This window comes from Medicago sativa, chromosome 5, assembly GCF_051527215.1.
Source record: "Medicago sativa cultivar Bolivia chromosome 5, Bolivia_mono, whole genome shotgun sequence".
In the NCBI taxonomy this organism is placed as follows: domain Eukaryota; kingdom Viridiplantae; phylum Streptophyta; class Magnoliopsida; order Fabales; family Fabaceae; genus Medicago; species Medicago sativa.
In genome coordinates this window covers 23488437-23508464 of record NC_140753.1, presented here as the reverse complement: position 1 = coordinate 23508464, position 20028 = coordinate 23488437, and the positions used below count along the sequence as shown (strand labels likewise).

At 29.7% G+C, this 20028-nt stretch overlaps 1 protein-coding gene and 1 long non-coding RNA gene across 2 annotated transcripts; one reads left to right on the top strand and one right to left on the bottom strand.

The window, feature by feature from the left end:
- Positions 1 to 12981: 12981 nt before the first annotated feature.
- LOC146921145 (uncharacterized) lies at positions 12982 to 14219 on the bottom strand. Its single transcript, XR_015012010.1, has 3 exons — positions 13922 to 14219; positions 13750 to 13837; positions 12982 to 13572 (listed from the first exon to the last, which is right to left on the bottom strand). It is a non-coding gene; the product is annotated as an uncharacterized LOC146921145 (long non-coding RNA).
- Positions 14220 to 16751: 2532 nt separating this feature from the next.
- LOC146921144 (xyloglucan O-acetyltransferase 1-like) lies at positions 16752 to 18688 on the top strand. The gene is made up of 2 exons (XM_085714553.1): positions 16752 to 17086; positions 17455 to 18688. The coding sequence occupies exons 1-2, from the start codon at positions 16856 to 16858 to the stop codon at positions 18562 to 18564; spliced, it is 1341 nt and encodes a 446-aa protein (XP_085570679.1). The 5' UTR covers positions 16752 to 16855; the 3' UTR covers positions 18565 to 18688.
- Positions 18689 to 20028: the final 1340 nt, after the last annotated feature.

Here is a 20028-nt window from a genome sequence, read left to right as displayed (position 1 = left end):
CATGCATCATAACATATGGGTTAGTTGTGAAATGTAAAAGGAGGTGTACTTTTACATAGTAAGAGGAGGTGTACTCTTACTTAGATGTGCGGTTGGCATCTATTGTTGTTGTATGGTACCACATGCATGTATGTGTCGAGTATAGGCGCATTGCATATCAAAATGAAATCTTGATTTGATACTTGAATGTTGTATGTCGGTGGCAAATATATGTTGCTTGTAATATTTGGATTGGTTGAATGAATATGTGGAAATTATTGAGATTAATTGACTTCTTTGTATCCAATTATTATTCCTTAATTATGATTGATGTAATACTAACCTCTAGTGGTTTTGACCGCCTACCTGTCTGTATGGATGGGTAGACGCTGTGCAGGAGTAGTCCGTTGCGGTGAGTGCTTGGATAGCTTGAGTTAGCCTCCGCTATCATTTTGGAGTTTAGTTTAGGGCTCTGATTAGGTCGAGTCGGTGTCCCTTTCTTTTGTTGGATTTTTATTTTTGTTGAGGTGTACTCATTGTTGAGACTTTGGAGAATTTTATGTTGATGTCGGTGTATGACCATGGCATATGTATTGTTTTGATTTGGGAGATGTATGATATTATCCGCTGTGACTGATGAGATATTATTTATATATGCATGACTGTTGTTATTTTGGTTTAGACGTAGCGTCTAATTCTTGAATATTTTCTATATTCGCATGTTTTATTGCTTTAATAGAGTTAGGGCGTTAGATGGAGCATCGATTTTGGGAGGCGGAACTTGAGAGGTGTTGTTTGAATTGTCTTTGTTAGCCTTTTGAGAAGTTCCTTGAGATTGTTTTTTGAACAATGCTACGAAGACCTGCAAAACAAAAACAATGAGATGATCTGAGACGTGTTGAATGTGTTGTCCTCAAGGATTTTCTGCGTGTAGACCGCTAATCCTCTAGGATATGACAGACCCTTCTCGGCAAGCCGTGGATTCAGAACTGACAAGATATATTATGTGACAGGAAGTGTAACCCAGAAAATGCGGTTAAGTTTCATTCAAAGTATTTGGGGGACGTCTACTTTTTTTGGTAGCTCTAAGCATATCATCTTTTCAATTTTGTCCAAGATAAGGTGTAGAAAAAGCTGAAAAGAAAAAGTTCTATCAACCGTTGGGAGAATTTTTTTTATCAAACAAACCCTTCAATGGTTTAAGAAATTTCTACGTATATGATGAGTTATTTTCTACTTCATGAGTTTATGTGAGCATATTTATGGCATCGATCATGTCTATACATTTCGATATTAATGTATAACAATTTCAGTGTCAATGGTGTATCTTTCAAAAAAAAAAAATGTCAATGGTGTAGTAGTTACTCCCTCCGTCCCAAATTGTATTACGTTTTGGGCATTTCACACATATTAAGAAATATAATTAATATTGTGCGGGAAAGAGATATTATGAGTTGTTTTACAAAATTGTCCTTAATAAATGATATGGGAAAGATAAATGAATGAATTGAAAAAAGAGAGAGTAACAAATAGTTAAGGATATAATAGGAAAAGTAACATTAATATTTCATTTGTAATGTAAAGCGACGTATAATTTGGGACAATTTTTTTTTTTTTAAGTGACATACAATTTGGGAGGGAGGGAGTAATTTTTACATATATTGATGATATATAAAATTAGGGTTATGCTAACAAGTGTTCTTAGGGTACTAGTTAAGAACTCAAAGAAATAAATTATAAATTTAATGTACAAAAAATTCATTTTTAAAGTTTCAAGGTGTTGAATACATCATTCCTAAAATAAATTTACTCTTTTAAACTTCTTAACAAGTGGCATTTTCCTTAATTTATTACAAATATAATATCAAAATTTATACATGCGATAGTAACTATTAATTAAATGTTTGGGTGATTTTGGGTTCATTGCACAAGGTTATATATCACCCTCGGAGTATTTTCAAAGCACGGACTAACAAAATATCAGGACAAAATTGGGATATCAATTTTATAAGCAATGAGTATTCAAAATATAATCTCAAAACATGACTAAGTTAAATGAATTATGGATTCATGTGAAGGTGACAAGCAAAGTCTGAAATTTTTACACGCTTTTTCGTAAGTGTTTATATATATATATATATATATATATATATATATATATATATATATATATATGAGAGAGGATCCATTGACACCAAATCTTAAGCGTTCATTTCTTTTAATCTAAAGGTCAATAATTATTCATCAAAATCTTAATGTGGGCATTTAGTATTTCATATCTCCTTTCCTAAAAATCCTCTTGTTTCCTAAACGAGACTTGTCTTCTCCATAATGATACATCATGTACCAGCACCATATTATCTTACAAAAGAATCAGTTCATGGTTGTTAAATTATTTTTTGTTTATCCTTCGCATGAATCAAACATTAGTTAGCATGTATATTTTTTTGACATAAACCTTAAATCTAAGTTTGACACCATCGGTCTCTTATTCCAAATAAAAATTACATCTTCTCCATTTTAATTTAAAATATGGGAATTTTATCAATGAGGGAGAATTACGATTTATTCAATAAAATTCTATTTTAAAATGATGATTATCAATATAGTGGATTATTTTTAGAGACTCAATTGCCAAACCTAAAATCCCACAAATACAATAAAACTCATCAAAAATACCCCTATAATCATAGATTCACTAACTTCCTCTCAGGTTGCTATTGTTTTCATAAATTTGCTATTATATGCTTTATTGGTATGACACACCTTTTGTTCTTGCAAGAGGACCACAAATATTTTTTAAGAGGTACCTCGTCCTTAGACAATGAATTTTTATGACATTAGAAAAGATTAAAAACTAGGAAATCAAATAGAAGAACCAATAGGAGCAGGATACACTTGAAAGAAGAACCAAAGAGAGATAAGCAACCGAACATAAAAACGTAACGGGAGAGAAGCAATTAAATAGAACCAAACCCAACAAAATCAAACCAAATCCAACCAACCCAAACAAAATCAAATTAACACAAAGTGAGAAGAACCAAACTATCGAGGAGACTCTCTAAAAAGAAAAAAAAAACCCAAACCAAATCGAAAAAGCAATAAAATTGCGTGTAAAAATATAAGCACTCATACCGAAAAATGAAGAAGCTAAGCAACGTTGAAATAGATTAGAAACCACAATGCCAAAAATAAAACCATGATCCACCTAATCAGTCGCAAAACGATAACTGAATAAAAAAAAGGCTTAATTACATTTTTGGCCCCCTAAGTTTTCCAAAGTTGTGATTTTGGCCCCCTAAAAAAAACAACTCTTTCCAAGCCCCCTAAGTTTACTTTATGTTGCAATTTTAGCCCCTCATGGCAATTTTAGCCCCCTGAGTTTATTTTTTGACTCGAAATTAGGGGGCATGGAAAGTAAACTTAGGGGGCTAAAATTGCCATGACGGGCTAAAATTGCTACAGAAAGTAAACTCAGGGGGCTTGAAAAGAGTTGTTTTTTTTAGGGGGCCAAAATCACAATTTTGGGAAACTTAAGGGGCCAAATGTGTAATTAAGCCTAAAAAAAATCAATGAGTTTTAAAATGACAACTGGGCGATTGCAAAATAATAACCCACAAGAAAATCACAAATACATACAGGTTGCATTGGAAAATGTTCTGTGTACATTCCATGTGAATCTAGTATTTCTCTCAAAAAAACATGAATCTAGTAATCCATTTATGTAACAATTTTCACAAAGTATATGTGCCTTTAACTTTTCAATAACCAATTTCTTTCTTTAGAATCCTTAAATAATACCCATAATAAACTCATAAGCAAGACCACAATAGTACTATTTTTATCAAGAAGAAAGTACCAAAAAAGAGAATAAATCATTAACTAATTTTGATAATAGCACACACTTTCCAATTTAGTCATTAAAATATACTAGTTATCTCTAAACAATATAAAACCTATGAGTTTTGTCCGTAAAATATATAAAAAGTTATCAATTTCGTCTTTGACATCATAATAACAATGACTAATTTAATGATTTTAATTTAGTTTAAGGACCACAAAAGAAAGAGTAATAGTTCAAGAATATGGTAATTTAAGGGTTTGATATAGTGTTAAAAAGACAAGTCTTGAATCTTAGAGGTATAATGTTAGAGCTATAAGTCTTGAATCTTATTGAACTGAAATGGCTTGTTTGCCTTGAACTTAGACATCATTCTCTTACCCTAAATTTTTATTAGAAAAAAAATGATGATTTATTGAAGAAAAAAATAGTACTTTTCCCAAAAAATAACTTATTCTTAAAGCTTATTAGGTCTTGCCATCACTTAACCTAATTTTTTCCCTCTAATTCTATTGCATTAATTGTTAATCACTTTAACCCTAAACAATTTTCCCTCCTTCTATTTGTCAAATTTGAATTTCAAATTTTGCATTAAAACTTGCCCACTTTCTCTCCCTTAATAACTACTCTTTGACCAATTTTATTCTCAATATAAAGGGTATCATATTTCCAAATCTCTCATGTTTATTGCTCCTCCTCACCCTATTATTCTCTCTCTTTTCAGTCACTCTTTCTTCTTCATTCCGTTTGTTAGTGACTATTCTTACTCCCTAGAGTGCTTATATATAGGGTCGAAGGGAGTATATTAGACCGCATAATATAGGTAAAGATGATTAAAAGTTGGATGATTATCATGTGCTTACGTGAATTGATTGCTGAATATTTTTCATTCAATATTCAAGTTATTTTGGGCATTGATCTATCACATGCCAATCTGTTTTAAGAAAATTGGTTGGTTTATATAATTTGAGGTTGTTTACATTTTTTGAATTTTCATATTATCAAATTCCATTTTTACTTTTTTGCAACTCTAATTTGCATATATACTAATATGTTGCTTTCTTTGAGGGAATAATTTGCATATATAAGTTTGCATATATAACTTCCATATTATCCAATTCCATTTTTACTTTTTTACAACTCTAATTTGCATATTTAATTTTTGAGTAGGTTCAATGTGGAATTTTGTAATTTTGGATTTTTTAATTTCAAATCGAATAATAATGATCTGAATTCTTTTTATTTTAAAATTATAACTCTAATAAAAAAATTCAAAGATGATTAGTGTTATACAGTAGCTTTTTTCAGCGATAAATTTCGTTTTTGTTGCATTTTATATCAAATTAGTATAGCTTATAAGACCCGTGCGGCGCACGGGTCAACAATCTAGTTATAATAAAAGAAGACATTAAGTATGTTTTTAAGTGGTTTCTAAGGTGAAAGATCAATTAGGTCCCTCATCAGTGAACCATAAAGAAATAATTGTTAGATGTAAAAGTAAAGGGAAATTTTAACCAGTAAGAAACTTTAATAGTAAATTTTTATGAAAATATGTGTATTTATGTATTAAAAGGTGTAATATTTAACTTTTTGAAAAAACAACTTTTAAATTTAAGGTCTTTAAAGATAGTTCTAGATTGTAACCAAAAAAAGATAGTTCTAGATACACTCCTTAACAAGGCTCATAATGGTTAGGATTTGTTGATAAAAAACTTGCTTGAAAGTAAAAACAAGAACACCTTGTACCAAAAAAAAAAAATATAATAAAACAAGAACATCTATACATTTTTACAAACAATCTTTCACCATGGCTCGTCTCTATATGCTTGCCTGTCCTTTTCAATGGTGAAATTTCACTAATCCAGATTTTTCACTTAGGTTTAGTGATTCAAATTTAATGATATGTAAATCGTGTAATTCGATGGTTTTTGACAAGCCAAACAAAAAGAATCAAAACACAAGAACGATATGCTTCATATATAAAATATGGCAAATTCTACCGCACACCCAACATATTTGAGTGTACCGGTACACTAAACATTTAAATCTATAGCTAAATGAGTTCTTTTTTGAAAAAAAATATTGTTTTTTTATCATTTAAAATTATAATGATTAAATCATATTCACCAAAAGTGTCAACGAAATAAAATTGATTTTTTTTAAATTTTTATCGTTCAAAATAGAGAACTTTGATTATTTTATACGATAATATTAAAAAAAATTACTATGATTCTTATAAATAATGAATGATGTGTTTTTCTTATGAAATCATATTTTCTAAAATATAAATGCCGACAAGTAACTATTTATTTCATAAAATTGATCATTAATTTATAGATTTAGGAAACAAGAGTACCTGTACACCTCAATTTACGAGTGTAACGTAGAAGTTCCCATAAAATATAACTAAAGCGTCAATGTTATATGATTTTGTCAACTATAGCGTCAATGTTATAGTATGATTTTTTTTTTCACAAAAATAAATGATATTCATTCATTCAAATTGATAGAGTACATTGATGCAATGCAAATTCGCTAAAAACAAAAAGGATGAATCTGCGAAAAAACTCACAACATCCATGTTAATAGCATAAAACGGCAAAGTACAAAAGCCTACACATATGACTATATTCAAGTCTCCGGAATACCCATGTCTCCGGATCTACAACGTTGACGACGTCAAAGTCATTGATTTGATCTGCACTGGATCTAAGCTGATCTGACAATCTGAACTGAACAGATACCTGAACAAAACAAGAAAGACAAACAACGCCGCACAAAGACGACGAACAACACAACGTTGCACTAAGACAACGAAATCACGAAAGAAAAAACAAAACAGATTTGAAAATCACTTATTTCAATAAAAGGGAAAGAGAAAAACGAGTTAGAGGGGTGATTTTGGATCAAAAATTGACCCTAAATCACCCCTCTTTGATGGATGAAGGAAAAAAAAACTAGGGTTTTGGTGATGGCTCACAAGAGAGAAGGAGAAGAGAGTTTTTTATGAAGCATACTTATGCTTATTTTGTACGTAATGTTATAGTATGATTTTGTCAACGTAAATAAAAAAAATGTGATACATCAATATAATGACGAACATAAAAAACAATAGAAAAAAAACTGGCTCGAGCTGTTAATTAGATCGACCATGCAATTAAACCGGTGGAAATCGGTGACTCGGCCGGTTTGGCGAACCGGACCGGGTTAATAGGCAGCATTCAAAATTGTGAGGAAAAAAAGAATAAAAAGATGAAAAGAAGATGGTTCGACGGAGAGATCAGCAAGGATAAGAAGCTTGTGCAGACAGATCTTATTAACTTGTAAAGAGTATTATGAAAACAGTTTAGATCTTGTGTATTTTCAATTGAGATTAGTGAGTTGTAGGATTTGGTTAAAGAGAATAAAGTGAGAACAAATCAAAGTTATCAATTTGGGTTGGGAACACGAAGCAAACGGCGCTGCAAGAAGCCAAAAAGCTAATGAGAAAAGTAGGGTTTTCTTACCTAGTAAATTGTTTATGCATTTATGTTTCGATTGCTTTCCAAGTAAATTATTACTCCCTCCGTTTCAAAATACATGTCCAAGTCAACCACTTCACATATGCCAATGCACAATTTTGACTGTTAATATTTTTAAGGGTTAATTATGTTTCTAGTCCCTATAAAATAGCGACCTTGTAAGTTTAGTCCCTACTTAATTTTAATAGCATTTTTAGTCCCTATAAAAAAAAATTTACTTATAATTTTAGTCCCTGCTAAAACAAAGTTTGATTAATTATCTTTAAACTCTTAAATTTTTGAACGATTTTTTTGAGACAAGATTAGAACACTGTGAAAGGTTCGGTTACTAAAATTTAGAATTTTCTGACATGAAATGAATTAAATATGAATTTTTTAAAACGACAAAAGTTAAAGATAAAAAGTAATAAAATCTGGATGTAGAAATCAAATTTTGCAATAATTTTTTGCGGACGAACTTTTAGTAATGTTCTAAACATGTCTGCAAAAAATTGTTCAAAAATTTAAGAGTTTAAGCATAAATTAAACAAATTTGAATTGAGTAGGGATTAATACTCAATGCAGAAAAACAAAATTAGGGACTAAAAATGCTATTAAAATTAAGTAGGGACTAAACTTACAAGGTCGCTATTTTATAGGGACTAGAAACATAATTAACCCTATTTTTAATTATTTAAAGTAAAAAATTATAAAAATTTAATATTTTGAAAATATTTGTCGAGACAAATCAAACAACATCCTACATGCTAATATTTGTATTTATACATTAGTAAAAAAGTATGGTCAAAATAAGTCAAGTGAATAGTACACATTGGAAAAATTGGACATGTATTTTGAAACGGAGGGAGTACTATTAATTTTTCTAATTGACATAGGGAACTAGTAAAATATTATTATTTTTTTCTAATTGACATAGGGATCACGTGATGCCTTTACCTCGTAAATTATTACCTAGTAAAATATTATTATATGAATTGTAAATATTTTACCTAGTAATTTTATTTGCTGACTATTCATTGTAAATAGTTTAAATTTAAAAAAAACAAATTTGTTTAATGATGTTTTTGATATTTATTTAAATGACATGAGTTTTCAGAATTTTGTAGGGATCAAATAATCCGGTTTAATACCTATATAAATTTTTATAGAGGCCGGGTTATACGACCGAGTAATCTGGTTTAGTCATGCGGTTCAACCAATGACTCAGTGGTTCAACTGATGACTCAGTGACCTAGTAACATCACCGAGTCGGCGACCGGTCCGGTTTTTAAAACTATGCATGCAATGTTGCATAGGTTAGAAAAACAATAAGAAATGGAAAGAGTGAAACCATCGATACTGGCAGTGGTATTTGTGTAGCAGAAAAGAAGCAATTGGATAGATGTTAGAGCGTGAGTGTTGGTCATAGTCGGTCTTTTAATTTAATGTTCTGGACGAATTAATAAAGTTGTGTGATTGTGTCATCTTAATTTTTAAATGTCTTTCTTCTTATATTTTTTTGTTGCAAAAGATTCATTTATAAATAAGGTTTTCTAAAAGATATATGTAAAACTATTACATATATATGGTTTTGTTCTATATATTTTTAAGGGAAATGTTAATCAGTGCCCCGGGTACTGGTTAAGGGATCAAATATAGTAACATTTGTATTGAGAAGTGTGTAATCAATGCATTAAAAGTTGAAAAAGTATTTTTTTATTTAAAATTTCCTCTTTTAGCTTCCTTAACCAGTGCCCCGGGGGCACTGGTTAATATGTCCCTATTTTTAATGCAATGATATTTGAACAACCATCTGAGATAACTTTTGTGACAAATTTCTTTCCCTCTCCACTTATTGGTCAAAAACAATATATATATATAATACTACTAACTAAAAATAATAATTTTGATGCCCCTGAAAAATACTGCTCTGGACATCCTGCTTCTTCCACTCATGCTCAAGGCCACCCTGGTATTAGTGTGACGAAGATGATACAATTTGAAACACGTGGTACAAGCAAACTCAGAGTTTTGGCCACTATTCTTTTTCAGCAATCATCTTCCAATTTTTAGTGTGTTGGAGAGGATGAGATGGAGAAGAGATGATGTCAAACTTTAAAGATACTGTAATTTTTGTGATAGTTGGTGGGGATAATGGGATTTACGTTGGACGTAGAAAGTCATCAAAGTAGGTTAACAGCATAATTAATTATTCTAATAAGTCAAACCAATAGGACAATCGACTTTTGTGGAAACGAAACAAACACTGCCACGAAACAACTAACAGCTGCTTTCAAGTTTCATGTTCTCCATGGGTGTGGTTATGGTGCATAAAGAGATCCTTATGCACCGTGCATAATTGCTTTCTACACCCAACATAATTGCTTTCTACACCTCAAGTGAAAGCTTTATTCTAATAAGTAGAGGTGTCAATAGAGTCCCAAATTTCAAATCCCACTTAAAAAAGCTCCCACCAAGCCCACTAAATTAAAGCCCCATATTATAATTTTTTTTCTTAACAATTTATTTATGCAAAATAGTTTATTCGAAATAGTTTATTTATGCAAAACAACTTATTAGAATGATTTTTTAAAAACCGCTTATTCAAATCAGCTTATTTATGCAAAACAGCTTATTCGAAACAATTTATTAGGATCACTTTTTTTAAAACCGCTTATTCAAAACAACTTATTTATGCAAAACAACTTATTTGTGCAAAACAGCTTGTTTATACAAAACAGCTTATTTCGATTTCATTTTAAAAAACAACTTATACAAAACAACTTATTTATTCAAAACAGCTTATTTATGCAAAACAGCTTATTCGAAACAACTTATTTATACAAAACAGCTTATTTGTGCAAAACAGCTTATTTATACAAAACAGCTTATTCCGATTTCATTTTAAAAAACAACTTATTCAAAACAACATATTTATGCAAAACAACATATTTATGCAAAACAACTTATTCAAAACAGCTTATTTATGCAAAACAGCTTAATCGAAACAACTTATTTACACAAAATAGCTTATTTGTGCAAAACAGCTTATTCAAAACAACTTATTTATACAAAACAACTTATTTGTGCGAAACAGCTTATTCAAAACAGCTTATTTATACAAAACAACTTATTCCGATTTCATTTTAAAAAACAATTTATTCAAAACAACTTATTTATGCAAAACAACATATTTATGCAAAACAACTTATTCAAAACAGCTTATTTATGCAAAACAGCTTATTCGAAACAACTTATTTTTACAAAATAGCTTATTTGTGCAAAACAGCTTATTCAAAACAACTTATTTATACAAAACAACTTATTTATACAAAACAGCTTATTCCGATTTCATTTTAAAAAACAACTTATTCAAAACAACTTATATATGTAAAACAACATATTTATGCAAAACAACTTATTCAAAACAGCTTATTTATGCAAAACAGCTTATTCGAAACAACTTATTTATACAAAATAGCTTATTTGTGCAAAACAGCTTATTCAAAACAACTTAATTATACGAAACAACTTATTTGTGCAAAACAGCTTATTCAAAACAGCTTATTTATACAAAACAACTTATTCCGATTTCATTTTAAAAAATAACTTATTCAAAACAACTTATTTATGCAAAACAACATATTTATGCAAAAACAACTTATTCAAAACAGCTTATTTATGCAAAACAGCTTATTCAAAGCAACTTATTTATACAAAATAGCTTATTTGCGCAAAACAGCTTAATCAAAACAACTTATTTATACAAAACAGCTTATTTGTGCAAAACAACTTATTTATACAAAACAGCTTATTCCGATTTCATTTTAAAAAACAACTTATTCAAAACAACTTATATATGCAAAACAACATATTTACGCAAAACAACTTATTCAAAACAGCTTATTTATGCAAAACAGCTTATTCGAAACAACTTATTTATACAAAATAGCTTATTTGTGCAAAACAGCTTATTCAAAACAACTTATTCAAAACAACTTATTCAAAACAACTTATTTATGCAAAACAACATATTTATGCAAAAACAACTTATTCAAAACAGCTTATTTATGCAAAACAGCTTATTCGAAACAACTTATTTATACAAAATAGCTTATTTGTGCAAAACAGCTTAATCAAAACAACTTATTTATACAAAACAGCTTATTTGTGCAAAACAGCTTATTTATACAAAACAGCTTATTCCGATTTCATTTTAAAAAACAACTTATTCAAAACAACTTATATATGCAAAACAACATATTTACGCAAAACAACTTATTCAAAACAGCTTATTTATGCAAAACAGCTTATTCGAAACAACTTATTTATACAAAATAGCTTATTTGTGCAAAACAGCTTATTCAAAACAACTTATTTATACAAAACAGCTTATTTATACAAAACAGCTTATTTCGATTTCATTTTAAAAAACAACTTATTCAAAACAACTTATATATGCAAAACAACATATTTATGCAAAACAACTTATTCAAAACAGCTTATTTATGCAAAACAGCTTATTCGAAACAACTTATTTATACAAAATAGCTTATTTGTGCAAAACAGCTTATTCAAAACAACTTATTTATACAAAACAGCTTATTTGTGCAAAACAGCTTATTCAAAGCAGCTTATTTATACAAAACAGCTTATTCGAAACAACTTATTTGTATAAAATAGCTTATTTGTGCAAAACAGCTTATTCAAAACAACTTATTTATACAAAACAGCTTGTTTGTGCAAAACTGCTATTTTGCACAAAATAAGCTGTTTTGAATAAGCTTTTTATGAGTTAGAGAGAGAAATGAGTATGGATTATGAGTTTCTTTACTGTAACGTTGTTTAACATGTTATACACTGAAATTATTACTGAAACCATAATTATGGTTTAATGGTTTTGATAATCATGTATGTGAAACCAAGATAAATGTGTAATGATTTTTAATGAAATTATTATTGTTAGATGGTTTTGAATAATGATTAAGATGTTATACACTGAAATTATTACTGAAACCATAATTATGGTTTAATGGTTTTGATAGTCTTCTATGAGAAACCAAAATAATTGTCTAATGGTTTTGCTATGGCTATGGTTTCTGTGAGTTGGTTTCAAAACCATTTTGCTGTGGAAATGGTTTCCGTGAGTTGTACTCCAAAACCATTTTGCAGTGAAAATGGTTTCCGTGAGTTGTACTCCAAAACCATTTTGCAGTGAAAATGGTTTCCGTGAGTTAGACTCCAAAACCATTTTGCAGTGAAAATGGTTTCCGTGAGTAATGATAACACCAGATCCGAACCGGATTGATCATAAACAACACAATTCATCACAACATTCTCAATAATTCATCAAATCCGAAGTCCAGCTTATACCAACAGATTTCACATCGAATCATTTCCCAATTCCAGTGAAAATGGTTTTGTAATAAAAAAATTGTGATAAACATTCAAATCATTATTAAGTAACCACTTAATAGTACACACTTATAACCTAATGTGAATTAATCAATAAGTAACCACTTTTTTGTAAAGCCTCGTCATCTCTCTTTTATTTCTTACGTTGTAAAACGAATTTCTGACTTTGTCCAAATATAATCGCGCTTTAATGGTTTTAATAGACTTGTATGTGAAAGAAAAATAATTGTCAAATGCTAAATAAAATAAAAGAATAGTGAAAATTATTATTGACAAATGATTTTAAATAAAAACTATTACTGAAACCATAAGTGTGGTTTAATGGTTTTGATAGTGTTCTACACGAAACCAAACTAATTGTTTAATGGTTTTGCTATGGGTATGGTTTCTGTGAGTTGTACTCCAAAACCATTTTGCTGTGGAAATGGTTTATGTGAGTTGTACTCCAAAACCATTAGATGTACTTAATGGTTTTCTTTGATCCAACATGGTGCATATCACAATCAAAAATAAAAAACATATGGAATTTTCTAACAATAACAGAACATTTTCAAAACCATCAGATTCAGGCACCAACTTTGAATTCTTAGCAACAGAATCACAATTCTCAGAAAAATTCCCAATTTGATTTCGACAATTTCTCAAACCAAGTCCATCATCAATTTTCCCAAATTCAAATCAATCCCTAATCCCTCCAACTCATTACTCCCAATTCTCCTCCTCTTCAACGTCGTCCTTTCACAATCAACGTCGTCCTTTTTCTTCCAAAAATCAAGAATGCAAAGGAACTTGAAAATCTCCAGCAAACTTCATCACCAAACCAATCAAACCCATCATCTATATGTAACCAAAATTGAAAATCATAGCAAGATTCGAATTCAAACACAAAATCATCGGTAGTAACAGTTGACAAATTCCTGAAAGGATGGGACTTGAGAATTGAACCAAAACAAGTGAATGAAATAAAAGTGAAGAAAATATGAATTTCAATCAAAACAGAACACAGTAACATACCTTTGATTTTCTCAATGCGTCTCTTGATTTCTTGTGAACAAGCTTCACAATACATGTGAACTTTCTGAATCACTATCATAACCTTAGGCTGCACCATATAATAAAATAAAAATGATAAAAATGATCCATCACAGATTCAGATAAATTTAAAAAGAAAAAAAAATCAATTAACCTCTTCAGCTTTCTTTTCTTCCTCTGGCTTAGGTTTCTCTTTCTCTTCAATTTTTTTCTCTTGTTCTGAAGGTGGTTTTGGGATCGGAGAAAGAAGCTCAACTTGTCTATGACTCTTCCTCTGAACTCTTTCAAGAACCTTCGATGGATCCGCTTTTTCTCCTTTAACAACAACCTTGTGAGATTTGCAATCAGTAACCACATCTTCATAATTATAAATCTACGCGATTTCACGCATAGCGTTCCGCAATTCAAAATTGAAATCTCTACAAATTCACAATCACGCAAACTTGTCACGAATTACAATACGCACATACCTCAGAAGAATAGGGATGATCTACAATTCCGTTTGGGATCGGCGACCTAGGAATCGAATAAGCTGTTTGTGCAAAATAGCTTATTTTGTGCAAAATAGCTGTTTTGCACAAATAAGCTGTTTTGTATAAATAAGTTGTTTTGAACAAATAAGCTGTTTTGTATAAATAAGTTGTTTCGAATAAGCAGTTTTGTATAAATAAGCTGTTTTGAATAAGCTGTTTTGCACAAATACGCTGTTTTGTATAAATAAGTTGTTTCGAATAAGCTGTTTTGCATAAATAAACTGTTTTGAATAAGTTGTTTTGCATAAATATGTTGTTTTGCATAAATAAGTTGTTTTGAATAAGTTGTTTTTAAAATGAAATTGGAATAAGCTGTTTTGTATAAATAAGCTGTTTTGAATAAGCTGTTTTGCACAAATAAGCTGTTTTGTATAAATAAGTTGTTTTGAATAAGCTGTTTTGCACAAATAAGCTCTTTTGTATAAATAAGTTGTTTCGAATAAGCTGTTTTGCATAAATAAGCTGTTTTGAATAAGTTGTTTTGCATAAATATGTTGTTTTGCATAAATAAGTTGTTTTGAATAAGTTGTTTTTTAAAATGAAATCGGAATAATTTGTTTGTATAAATAAGCTGTTTTGAATAAGCTGTTTTGCACAAATAAGCTGTTTTGTATAAATAAGTTGTTTTGAATAAGTTGTTTTGCACAAATAAGCTATTTTGAATAAATAAGTTGCTTCGAATAAGCGGTTTTGCATAAATAAGCTGTTTTCAATAAGTTGTTTTGCATAAATATGTTGTTTTGCATAAATAAGTTGTTTTGAATAAGTTGTTTTTTAAAATGAAATCGGAATAAGCTGTTTTGTATAAATAAGCTGTTTTGAATAAGCTGTTTTGAACAAATAAGCTGTTTTGCATAAATAAGCTGTTTTGAATAAGCGGTTTTAAAAAAAGTGATCCTAATAAGTTGTTTCGAATAAGCTATTTTGCATAAATAAGCTATTTTGTATAAATAAGTTGTTTTGAATAAGCTGTTTTGCACAAATAAGCTCTTTTGTATAAATAAGTTGTTTCGAATAAGCTGTTTTGCATAAATAAGCTGTTTTGAATAAGTTGTTTTGCATAAATATGTTGTTTTGCATAAATAAGTTGTTTTGAATAAGTTGTTTTTTAAAATGAAATCGGAATAATTTGTTTTGTATAAATAAGCTGTTTTGAATAAGCTGTTTTGCACAAATAAGCTGTTTTGTATAAATAAGTTGTTTTGAATAAGTTGTTTTGCACAAATAAGCTATTTTGAATAAATAAGTTGTTTCGAATAAGCGGTTTTGCATAAATAAGCTGTTTTCAATAAGTTGTTTTGCATAAATATGTTGTTTTGCATAAATAAGTTGTTTTGAATAAGTTGTTTTTTAAAATGAAATCGGAATAAGCTGTTTTGTATAAATAAGCTGTTTTGAATAAGCTGTTTTGAACAAATAAGCTGTTTTGCATAAATAAGCTGTTTTGAATAAGCGGTTTTAAAAAAAGTGATCCTAATAAGTTGTTTCGAATAAGCTATTTTGCATAAATAAGCTATTTTGAATAAGTTGGTTTTTAAAATTAATCGGAATAAGCTGTTTTGCATAAATAAGTTGTTTTGAATAAGCGGTTTTTAAAAAATCATTCTAATAAGTTGTTTTGAATAAGCGGTTTTTAAAAAATCATTCTAATAAGTTGTTTTGCATAAATAAACTATTTCGAATAAGTTATTTTGCATAAATAAATTGTTAAGAAAAAAATTATAATATGGGGCTTTATTAGGCCCACAAATAAATAGATTTTATAGTGGACCCAAATAATTCTTTCCACTTGGGGTGTAGAAAGCAATTATGTTGGTTGTAGAAAGCAATTATGCACGGTGCATAAGGATCTCCTTATGCATAATAACTTTTGCCGTTCTCCATGTGTGTCGCGACGTGATATGGACCAATGTATGAATACTCACATTATATTTTTATTTTTTCGTTCTATTATTTTGATTTTTGTGTTAATATCTGTTTTGTTGTTTTATAAATTGTCTCAAAAAATGGTTGTTTAAATACAATATTTTTTTCAAAGTTCAATTATAATTATGTGCATGATGCTGAAATTATTATGTTTCATAGTACACTTGTCATAAATAAAATCAGCATTATATTTCTTTCTTTCATTTATCATCTATTTTAATCTATATGAAAATCTTTATTTTTTTTCTGGAACAGAATTTTTGGTACGTATCAGGCTTCATTACAGGGTCTATATATGAAGCTACTTTACATATATTTTCAAAGCACAAAAACAAAAAATATCAGGACAAAATTGGGATATCATATCAGTTTTATAAGGCAATAAATATTCAAACCATCATTTTCAAAACATGACTAAGTTAATGAATTATTGATTCATGTAGATTTTGCAACGTGTTACTATCACATGACAGAATCAATTACGCAATAAAACATGCTTTTCTTTTTTTGACTTTCACTTCACCTACTTGTCAAAAAAACTTTCACTTCACCTAATGCAAAAAACCCAACAAAACACCATAGAAAGTGTCCTTAATCATTGATCAAAACTAAAAACACAAAAAGAAGCTATGAAAATGGGAACTTCAATATTTTTGAAAGATAAATCAAATTTATTCACCAAGAGACTTATACCGTTGACTATTTGTTCTTTGCTTCCCATAACTATGCTTCTTCTATACTTCTACCATATACCTTTTTCTCAAACTCCAAAAATTGAGATTACTAATTCCAAACCCATCATCAACATCACTTCTCATTCTTCTCTTTCTGCTTCTCCTCCTTCATCTTCTTATTCAGGGATATGCATACACAACTTCTTCTTCTTGTCAAAATTTTACAACTGCGAGTTGATTATGTTTTCAATTTCAATTGAGTAAATATTCATTGTAACTTAACTCACTTGAATGTATCAAAATTGCAAAAATATAACCAATCTAAATATATATTATTTTAGTTAGTTTGATCATCGATTTTGATTTTTTTTCCTTAATTAGTTTGGTGTTCGAATGTGCGTTAGCAATCTTAATCGATAAAATTACTAACAAAAAATATATTTTATTGCTTTTGTAATTTAGCCATATTCAACTATAAATGTGACAAAGCTTTATAGACGAAAATGATTATTTACTCATATGATTGTTTGTTTTGTTGGTTTACAAGACTTGACTATTTTATTTCAGAAAAGAAAAAATCTTACCAAAACCAATGTGATTACTCCAAGGGTGATTGGGTCAAAGACACTAGAGGCCCTTTGTACAATGATACAACATGTGGCATGATGAAAGAAGGAAGAAATTGCATGACACATGGGAGACCTGATTTTGACTATCTTTATTGGAGATGGAAACCAAATGAATGCAAAATTCCAAGGTTTGAACCAATTACTTTTCTCCAACTAAGTAAGAACAAACACATTGCTTTTGTTGGTGATTCTTTAGCAAGGAACCAATTAGAGTCTCTTCTTTGTATGTTAGCAACTCTTTCAATTCCTAAACTTGTGTACCAAAATGGCAAGGATAATCAATTTTCTAGGTGGTACTTTTCTTCATACAATTCAACTATTTCCTTGTATTGGTCTCCATTTTTAGTACAAGGTATTGAAAAATCAAACACAAGTCCAAATAATGAGCTATATTTGAATCATGTTGATGAGAAATGGGCAAAAGATATGCACCAAATGGACATGATTGTACTATCAATTGGACATTGGTTTTTGCTTCCGGCTATTTACCATGAAGGTGGTACAATTTTAGGGTGTCATTATTGTGGTCTTAATTACACTGAAATAGGGTTTTATGATGTATTAAGAAAAGCTTTAAGGACTACCCTTAATAGCATAATTGATAGGAGAGGAAATAAAGGGAATGAAATTGATGTAGTTGTCACAACATTTACACCACATCATTTTGAAGGTGCTTGGGATAAGGCTGGTGCTTGTCCAAAGACTAAGCCTTATAGAAATGGAGAGAAGAAAGTTGAAGGAATGGATAGTGAGATGAGGAAAATTGAGATAGAAGAAGTGGTGGCTGCTAAAGCCAAAGGCAATGAATTTGGAAAGTTAAGATTTGAAGTATTGGATGTAACAAAATTGGCTTTGTTAAGACCAGATGGTCATCCAGGTCCTTATATGAACCCTTTTCCATTCTTTAATGGGGTTCAAGAGTATGTGCAAAATGATTGTGTTCATTGGTGTTTGCCTGGACCGATTGATACATGGAATGAGATATTTTTAGAAATTATAAAGAAGTGGGAGGAACAACCTAGGAGTGAAGAATGAAGTGTTTCTCATATGTTGTTAATTTATACATTTTTGTTTACATGACATGTGACTTATATTGCTTTGGAACAAAGAATTTTAGATCCAGCTTAGACATCAAAAGGAAATATTTACATTACATACATTAATATTGAGAGTAGTTTTAATAGAGCTTTTTTTTTCATTTTATTTTGATAACTATTTTTTTGTCGTTTAAAATTAATTTAAACTAGGTCCTTTAACATTCCGGTCAATCCAACATGGTATTTTTCCAACTTTGGCTCATTAAGTGGCTACGAGACTAGTCTCAAAGATACTCTCCATTTATAAAAATAAATGAAAGATGCAATTTAAAGAGAGATAGAGACATAAAATAGGTAGTGGGTCCTACCATTAAGTGTGTCTCACTATCATTAATTACTTTTTACTTTTCTATGTGTCAACTCAGCCGGAATGAGGACCCGTGCCCAAAATGGTACCTACAAAGCCGACTTGGCATATAACGAATAGTTGGTTCCATTGCAAAAGAATACAGGGGAAGTGTTATTTGCAACATCTTGTTCAGGCTTTTAGCTGTTGTTTTGTTAGTTTAATTCATGGAGGTTGTGCACTAGCCTTCCCTATCATAGATCTATGTGATGTAATATTTTGCATCCTCTTTTTTTTTGATGTAAGCACTTTTGTTGTTAAGAGTTATGGCCCTCTCCAGGTCTTTTATAGATTTTTTTTGCTTGATAAAAAAAAAAAATCTCTCTAAATGGTAGAAATAGAGATGATGATAAATGGAGAGGATCTTAACTCAGTCTCAAATGCTTTTGATTTCTTTCATCGGTAAAAAGAAAATTTAAGGTGATCGGATGATGTTTTAGTTCAAGGTAAAAAATTGTATTGATTGAGTTGACTCTTTTCTCTTACTTCTCAATGTCATGATATATACGACTTCACAAATATTTGAACCGGTTTCTTTAGGTTTTCATTCTTATGAGGTGAAAGTTGCTTAGGCTCAACCAATCTGAATTCTCAGGATTAAAGTAAACTTTAAGAGAAACCTTTTTATTATAAATTAGAAATTTTAGGTTGTAAATTTTTGCTAGCACGAAACATTTTATTTAATAGAAACATTAATCATCAAAATTAAGTTTGTCATGTTTAAAACAAGGATCATACTAACTTGTGCCCTTAGGGCACAAGAAGCTAAAAAATGAATTAAAATATAACTTTTGTTTTAATACATTGAATGCACACGTTAGCATTTCCCTTAACCATATGCTCAATTGAATTAACCACAATTTACACGTGGTTTACTAGATTTCACATATTAAGAAAATTGAGTGCTGATAAAACATTTTTGAATAATTATAATTTATAATCCAAGAACAACATATTGAAACAAATACAAACAAAATACCAATAGGGCATAGTAACAACCATTTCTGATTTGTACAAAAAAAACAACCATTTCTGATTTGAGTTAAAGTCAGTTCT

What these genes read in the sequence shown, in the direction of transcription:
- LOC146921144 (XM_085714553.1), top strand. Translation starts at nt 16,856, where the DNA reads ATGAAAATGGGAACTTCAATATTTTTGAAAGATAAATCAAATTTATTC. An exon ending in CTTCATCTTCTTATTCAGGG is followed by an intron (nt 17,087 to 17,454) that starts ATATGCATACAC and finishes ACAAGACTTGAC; the next exon opens with TATTTTATTTCAGAAAAGAA.